The following is an 8,545-nucleotide window of genomic DNA, read 5'->3' as shown; positions in this document are numbered from 1 at the left end:
CTTTGCCACAGAATTTTCAGCTTTTTAGCTTTAGAACAGGGAGAGTAGTATGTAATGCCTTTTAGCAGAACTTTGAGATTAGCTGCAGAAGGGTACTTGGTAAGAGCTAAGCATTATTATTATGATCACTTTTTAATGTTATCTGAACAGTTCTTTAACTGTCAGCCACTGTTAAAATTGCAAAATGCAAAAAGACAATCTCCATCACACAGCAGTCTGTTATGAAGTACCACAGAACAGTACTTCCCTTGTGTTTTTTTAACCAGATGTGAAGCAACAGGATGCAGTCAGTTAAAATGTTCTTGTGTAAGAATATATGTAAAGGTTGTCTGACAACACCATTGCTTTCAAAACAATTATACTCAAATATAGTGGTGTGTTCTGACAGAAACACATTAAGCCTTCAGGAGGGCAAAACTCACCTTGCACAGACTCCTCATAGAGACTCAGTCCTGCAGTAAGACATCTTTTACCACACACACCACACGCAACAACCATCACCACTGATGAGCCTTTGATACTGCCGCGGTTAATCTTTTTTTACTAAAGTGGATAGTTTCCTTTGCTTAGCACTGTACAGGTATAATGATGGTACCAGACACTGAGATCCAGATAATGAGCTAAAATCTTGGCAGAAAGCAGGACAGAGACATGGTGCTGGGCTGCAGGATGAGCTTTATTTCATCCCTTACGCTTTGGTGTCTCTAACCACATCCAAACCCACACTTAGTCAGTTATGACCTAGATCATATTTTGCTCTTGTCCTATCCTGTTTTCTCAAAGCAGCCTTTCAAATCGTCCCCTCGACTATGGGGAATAGTTTTTCCAAACAAGTATCTTTGTAACTTGTGGGGCTCACATCTGTGTGTATGCTTTATCATTTTAGTTGGAAGTAGAATGTGACTGTTCAGAAATGGGAGGCTTTGAAGACCTCTCATGGCTAAGAAGTACCTTCAAGTTAAGGGGTCTGGTGATGCAACTTTATAATCTTCTCAAGGTTGTGTACTCATGGGCAGCCCTGCCCTCACACTGTTGAGCCTCAAGGTTAATGTTTTGTCACAGGCTCAAAGAAGGAAGTAAGGCTATGATTCTTTCAAATATCAGTTCTTTTACTTTTTGTTCTTAGAGCTTACATAAAATGAAGATCTAAGTAAACAACACTTGAAGGGTGGAGAGAAAGTCTAATCTGTAAGTATACACAGAGTGAACAAAAGCCTTGGTTTGCAAAGCTTTTAAAAGAATGTTTGCCACTTAAGGGGGAAAAAGTATTCAATTTTCTATTTGCTTTATTTTGAACACATTTTAAAGCTTTTCTACATAACTGTTTTCTCTTTGTGTTTTGTAATTTCCTAGTACAGAAAAACGTTGCTTCATTTTTTTTTATATTGCTACCCTGTAGTTCTACACTGCCTTCTAAAATTTTTTCTTCATGCAATGCATTTTGTTTTCACCCATCTTTTTGTGTGTGTTTGATATCACCCAGTCTCTGTAAAGACCAGAAGGGTTTGTCATCTCTGTTAAGATACAGCTAGGAAGGTAAATGATGATTTTTAGGAAGACTTCATGGTTTCTATTTTTTTGTGTAAAAATAGTGAAAATCTCCAATGAAAGATTACTAATCCAAGATGTTTTTCCATCCCCTTTGCTCTTCAATAGACTGAATTTAAACTACAAAGTATCAGTATAATGTTAACACAGCCTGCAAGATATCAGTCGATGAGGGACAGAATGAGTTAGAGGAATCATTAGAAGTTGTTCGCAAAAAGTCAACGTCTAAATGTAAACATGAACTTGATATTTCATATCTTTTGTATTTTTAGTGTTTTCCACTAAGCAGATTCAATACTTCAGACTTCAGGTGTGTGTCATTATTTTGAAATGAAAGGAATTCTGCACTTATTCTAGTGGCATAGCCTGCATTACCATAACGCAGTGTGGAATTAGAGCAAATTGAAATGCAATTATAATGCCCTCAACAGAAAGTACCTCTGAGATTAAATGAGGATATCTGTGAAGCAAATGCAGATTTTAAACAGACTTTCGTTAAAAAATATTTGTATTTTGCACTTTCTTCAGGCTAGTCTAGTTCAGTGCAGAAATGTCAGTTCTGAGAAACATTCATGTTTCAAATTTATTAAGTCTGTCAAAAATAGAAATCTTTCATTTGAATTGAACTTTTCCCCCCTCCAAATTCAAACGAAACTTCTCAGTTGGGTGCATGCAGGCTTCAAACGCTTCTTCTGCAGAACCCAATTGTCAGAACACACGAAAATCTGTGTGAAGCCTGACAGTCTCTCAGCAGACCTGTATGGGGGGATACATTTTGCAAACGCTTGTGATACAGATTAGAGCTTTGGCAGAGATTGTGTCATCATTTCTGACAAATGGGGTTTTTTTTCAGCAAGTTGATATAATGTTGATGTAATGTAATGGTGACTCATGAATCAGGTTGGGAAAATGACGTGCAATGAATGGAGCAAACCAGTGACAGGCTGATCTGGATCTCTAAGTCAGATGCAAACAAGCAACATGCATTTTACCATTGCAAAGTCATTCATCTAAGAACCAAATAAGAACATAATGGCAGTGCAGTGATGAGCCACAGGTGTGACTGAAATCAAGAGATGATAAATATCTTCTGTCCCTTATCTCTATTTATCTCCAGGTATCTATAGGGGAAGTAAAAATTTGACAAAAGGTTTTTAAATCTGAAGAGACAACCAGAAGCACGCAAAATGCCTGGAAGCTGAAGTTGTACAAATTCTGTCAGAAAGATGGTTAATCTTTTTTTCTCTTTCTTTCTTTTTTTTTTTAAATAGTAGTATAGGTAACAGTAAGATAAGAGAAACAAATTTCTGAATGTTGGAATGAATATTCTTTACTTGGAAGATTTTGACAGAGATCAAATTGTTTTCATAAATCATAGAGTCACACAATTGTTTGGGATGAAAGAGACCTTAAAGATCATTTAGTTCCAACTGTTCTGCTATGGGAAGGGACACCTTTCACTAGACCAGGTTGTTCAAAGTCCCATGCAGCCTGTCCCTGAACACTGCCAGGGATTGAGCATTATGACTTGTTCTGGCCTGAAGAAAGCAGTCCAGGTTAGTCTTGTAGATTGTGCTGCACAGACAGTTACAAGAAATGAGTGTGGTGACCTTATCCACACCAACAACTGTCAAATCTTGAATGCACAAGAATCTTTATTCTGACCATATTTCTGAAAGAACCCAGTCTCTGGCCTCTTGGTAACCTACCTCCTTTGTCAGACTAAAACAGAGCTATTTTTGCAATTGTCCTCAAGCCTTTGGCACCAGCAACTGCTGTGGCACTCAAATTGAAGTGGTGCCCACCATTACCACATGACTGTTCAAGGCACAAGTCCAGCAGAATTTTAGCCAAATGATGAGACTCAACACAGAGGAAAACCAAACCTTGCTCCAAGATCTGAGTGATATTACTGAACTGGCAGCTGCTAGAGGGGATAGGTAGGCACAGAAACAAGAACAGCTCCTTGAGAAGAAACTTTTCGCCTTTGGATGTGCAAGCCCTTTCCAAGCTCCTTCTCTTCTTGCAGATGTCAACAGCTAAAATTAGTGTGCATGAGGGGAATCAGCCTGGCTGAGACAAAGCTGCAAAGTACCCCCCTGAAGGAGCTCCTTGGTGCTTCAGACATTGTTTGGGGCAGTGGTGTGTGGGGAGAAGGCAAGAAGGAATGAGACTGAACTGTAACTCTTTGACCAGGGTACAACCCCTCTATAAAATGTAAGCTAATGATCAGATTACTTAAAAAAGTAGTTTTAAGCAAGCTGGATTCAGTACTGAGGCAAGTACTGAAGTACTGTTACAGCCAGCAAGAACTTACACCAGCTGACACTGACAAAGGGTTAAGCAACACGGGAAGAGACCAGTTCTTAACTTGATGACACTCTCGTTGGTCTCTTCTGTTGTTCCTCCTCTGCTGGAGATATTTTGCAGCTTTTGGAGACTTCTATAGCTCATGTTTGTAATGAGGTTCAGTATATAGCCTTATGTCATATGATCAATCAGTCCTGTAAGACCCACATTAATTCTCATTCCATGTGCCTCTTGCTAAATTCTGGCAAAAGGACTTGCTAGTTATATTTCAGGTCAGTAGGTTATAGCTTTGTGAATATCATTACAATAGGAAACCTCATTTCACCAGAAAGCAGCGTTTCCTCTGTGAAACATACCCTGTGTCATGCTATACTCTGTATTCATCACACAATGATATTTCATTGCGATGCCTGCAGTCTTGAGGAGCTGATAATCTTCTATCATAGCTGCCAGTAGCCTTTTTTTTTGAAGATTAATTAAAATTACATTTCCTGCACAATGTTACAGTGTGGGGATTTAATGATGACCACAAAATTCTGCAGAAACCTTCATTTCAGTGTTTCAGTTTCTTATTTGCAGAGAGAAATAGGTCTTTTGCTGTTCCCTTAATCAGAACATCTGATGAAGATATCAGTTATCTGACTTCTGCTTATCTGTTCTTACTGCCTTCAGTTCAGGTTTCACCTTCGGGCTCCGAAGAGTGACCATCAGGGGTTCTTCCTCTCCAAGTACAGCCTGCTTCTGGGGCTGCTTACACTAACCCACATTTCCAGCATATTGCCTTTAGGGTTGTGGCGCTTTTAAAACTTGTTAACTTTAAATATGCATTTTAACTCATAACAGTGTGATAATGTCATTTTTTAGAGACATCTTTTCAAATTAAAGCCTAACAACTTGGAGAAACAGATGAAGAGCTATTGCTAATCCCTTCTGACTTGCATGATTGTGAGACTGAAACACAGTGTCTCAGAAATGAGAACACAACTGGAAGGAACTTGCACCATTTCTGATGCAAGAGCTACAGTGTGCCAATCTACCTTGACTTTGAGAAAAAGTTCTTTCCTTGCAACCCATTATACTTCTCCTAATGCACTGGAATTAGTTGTCCATGTAACTCTGAAATTAGGATCAAACAGGAAATGTCAGTAATGCCAACAAGCAGCATATCAATTTGAGATATGGCTGTTATATATATATTGGTTATAATAAAGTATTTGAAGTCTTAGATGCATTGGGATAGCTAGAGAATAACCAACTTTTCGAAGTCTGAACAGATCTTGATTACTGTAAGGATGAGTGCTTAGGAATATTGCCAAGAAACAACAAAAAAATCTAAGGTGCATGACAGTTATTCATTCCCCACTATGAGAAAAACCAGTTTATGAAACTGTGTAGGCATCTTGTCTTTTCCATAAAAACAGAGGACTGCTAAAAACTTTCGTCCTCTCCCAAATTTGGCAGTATGTATTACCTAAAAAAAAAAAAAGAAAGTAAACTGAAACACCACTCTTACAAAGAGTTTGAGGAACTACTTTCTGAAGCTAAAACATTGAAGTATTAAATGAAATATCACAAAAACTCAGTTGGGGGAAGACCCCCTCTTGTGCTGTGGGATTCACTGGTGAAATGGATGACATACCAGAGTCAGTTTTAAATTATAGTTCAGGTATCAGTAGCATTGTAACTGGGATAGCACAGAGCCCAGCACTATTCAGTTTTCCCTGCTTCTTTTCTGTGACTGTAGTGTGGACATCCTCATGCATGCAAATATGCTTCAGGATAACACCCTACCTGAACTTTTCACCCCCCCATATGATCTTGTAGTACTTAAAAATCCTATGAGAAGCTGCATTTAGAATTATAAGAGTGATATGTAATCTCTCTTTGAAAGAGTAATATATTAAAACCATGTAGCATACTTATTAAATTTGCTATTAACTTGTATCTAGCTTCTGCTCAGGCCAGGCAGGCTGATTTACACTTACCTGGAGTGTTCTTTCCCAGTGTTTTCCAGCAGCCCATTTCATAACACCAGGTAACTACATGTAAGATGTGAAATGGCCCTGAGGACCAGGACAGCACTGCCCACGCTACTTGATCTGTCAGGATCTGAGCAGGATCTTCATGGAGTCTGGGTATCCATGGTGTTTAATCCCTTGCTCAGATAAACTGTCCACAAAGAGGGAGTGTGTGCAAAGCTTAGCTCTTGGTAACAAACAAAATTTGTAGCTTTGACTGAGCAACATATGGTTGTTATCTGGCTTTGTGAAGGACAGATTTGTGTTGCAAATAAACAAATGGATGAATGAGTAGCAGAATTCAAACAAGACCTCTGATCTTCACTGTAAAAGCATGCAGATGCTCAGAATAGAGGAGAACTAACAACAGCACTAACCTACCACAGTCATGTAATTTCTCTAAGGATCTTTTCTTCCCACATATTATTGACTCATGGTTGTTTTTAGGGGTATGGCTAGCAATATCTTGAGGACTGAGCAGCTTCTCTGCTCAACCTTCTCTTCCATTTTCCTCTAGGCTGAAGTATGTTTGGATAAAACTATTGGTTACAGCTACTGTACTGTTACAGTGCTGGTGCCATTTGTGAGATTTAATGATTATTCCTTGGGCAAGAGCCAGGTGGAAAGTGCCACTAGCTTTTTAGATAGGCCCTCTCATTCCTACTTTATCTTAGTCTTTCTGTATTCTTTCATTTCTAGAATATGTACAAGGAAGATTTCAGGAACATGATTGAAGAGACTGGGAACAGCAGTGACTCCTCCTCAGCCTTCATTCACACCAGCACCATGAGTACCATACTGATTACTGTCTACTCAGTTGCCTTTGTTGGAGGTGGAATTGGGTCCATCACAATGTCATTTGTGCTGGTCAATATGAACACTCTGTCTGTGACCACTACTGCCATCATTAACCTGGTTGTTGTTCATAGCCTCCTCCTCTTCACGATGCCCTTCCGCATCCACTATTATGTCAACAAGAAGTGGGTATTCAAGATGCCATTTTGCAAAATGGTGAGTGCAATGGTGCACATCCACATGTACCTGACCTTCCTATTTTATGTGATCACGCTGGTGATCCGGTGGCTGATCTTCTTTCAATGGAAGGACAAAGTAGAGTTTTATAGGAAGCTGCACGCAGTTGCAGCAAGTGCTGCTGTGTGGGTCATTGTCATCATCTTTGTGGTGCCTGTTTTTCACTTCCAGTATGGACGCTCAGGCTCATACAATGATACAACATGCTTCAAGTTCCACAAAGAACTACAACGGGAGAGTGTGAAAGCCCTAAACTACATCCTAATTGTAGCTGTTGCCTGCATTTCTTGTGTCCTTTTGGGCCTGCAGATTTTTATCCTGGTAAAAGTGGCAAGAAAACTTTCCACCTCTTTCTGGTCACACCAAGAGTTCTGGGCCCAGGTGAAAAACTTGATTTTCATCTGGGTCATCATAATTTGCTTCCTTCCCTATCACCTCTTTAGGGCCTACTACGTACAACACGTTAGGGATTTTGGCCAGTTAGAAAGCTACAATGAGGTTTTTTTGAGCCTGACTGCCCTGAGCTGTCTGGACCTGCTGTCATTCGTGCTGAGTGGAAGCCGCTTATTCAAGCAAAAGGTAGGGATGCTCAGCAGCAGGTTGCGTTGCTGCTAGTGTCAGCCTCCTGTGGCATGTGTGGACCTGGACCTGGGAAAGGATGGTGATGGACAAGCATGACAAATCCTCTACTCAGTAAGTCAGAGTGGGCCCTGGAAACAGTGCAACACACTCACAGAGGGCTCTGCACACCGGCTCCCTGAAGTAATGTGCCAGACTGCCTTCGGTGTCTCAGCTGGCACTGCAAGATGACCTCAGGGATTTCCTCTTGGTGCTACACAGTGAGCTGTGAATGGATCTGGAGAAGAGTGAAGAAAGATCCTGGACTCTTCTGTCTTTTTTTTTTTATTTCCACATTAAGGTTTGCGAAGTCAAAGGCACTAGGAGAAGATCTGAGAATTTGCAGTGCAGAAACACAAATAGAAAAGCAGGTTTTTACAGACTAATGTACAGATTTTTGAAACTTAAAGACCTATAAAATTTTACCACTCATCTCTTATGTATTCTCCACAAGCTCTCATAAAATATCAGGAAACTACAGTTCCTCCTGAGTAGGTCTGTTCCTTCACTGTAAAGACAAACACAACTTTCTAAGTGAATTAACAATTAAACAAATTATTTAAAACCAAACCAACAATAAATAGTTATTTCTTAAAATACTTTTTTCAAAATCACCTTTTGGAGATGGTATCTCTGTAGCAGAAAAGAGTTTTGTTGTCTAACAAAAATTACACATTGCTACTGAAATGAACAGTAGAAGTTCAAACAAAAGCCTTGTTATTATGTATTCTTTACAGAATTATTCAATTTAAAAAAATATTTTACAGTGAAGATAATTTTATTTAGATCATTCAGACACAGTTGTCTTGTCTTAAAATGTCAAATATTTTAGGTATCCAAGCTAACAATGTTTTTTTTAAAATCTTATGTTGATTTTGTGCAATTGTGAAGTTTATAACTAATTATTCACAGTATCTTTAGCTTGAAATCAACTCTATAAATTTTGTACTCTACTGGGAGAAGGAATGAAAATGTTATTGCTTGGATTGGAGGGATGGAAAAAGCTAATAGAACTAGTG

The 8,545-nt window shown here is 39.1% G+C and overlaps 1 protein-coding gene across 2 annotated transcripts; it reads left to right on the top strand.

Annotated features, from left to right (window-relative positions):
* Positions 1–1,130: 1,130 nt before the first annotated feature.
* Positions 1,131–8,215, top strand: GPR141 (G protein-coupled receptor 141). 2 transcript variants are annotated; one of them, XM_027665038.1, is made up of 2 exons: positions 1,131–1,188; positions 6,576–8,215. In XM_027665038.1, exon 2 carries the CDS (start codon positions 6,579–6,581, stop codon positions 7,521–7,523), a length of 945 nt encoding a protein of 314 aa, XP_027520839.1. In that variant the 5' UTR covers positions 1,131–1,188; positions 6,576–6,578; the 3' UTR covers positions 7,524–8,215. The 2 variants fall into 2 exon arrangements, with proteins under 2 accessions (XP_027520839.1, XP_027520838.1); XM_027665037.1 differs by lacking the exon at positions 1,131–1,188 and adding an exon at positions 6,310–6,330.
* Positions 8,216–8,545: the final 330 nt, after the last annotated feature.

The sequence above is a fragment of the Corapipo altera genome, unplaced genomic scaffold (assembly GCF_003945725.1).
Source record: "Corapipo altera isolate COAL_440 unplaced genomic scaffold, ASM394572v1 89, whole genome shotgun sequence".
Classification (NCBI taxonomy): Eukaryota; Metazoa; Chordata; class Aves; order Passeriformes; family Pipridae; genus Corapipo; species Corapipo altera.
Note: the sequence above shows the minus strand (reverse complement) of the source record. Positions and strands in the feature narration are given on the sequence as shown.

Bases quoted from the DNA above. Each gene is read 5' to 3' on its own strand.
- GPR141 (XM_027665037.1), top strand. From the start codon at position 6,310: ATGGTTGTTTTTAGGGGTATG. The intron at 6,331-6,575 runs GCTAGCAATATC...TTTCATTTCTAG, and splicing joins TGGTTGTTTTTAGGGGTATG to AATATGTACAAGGAAGATTT.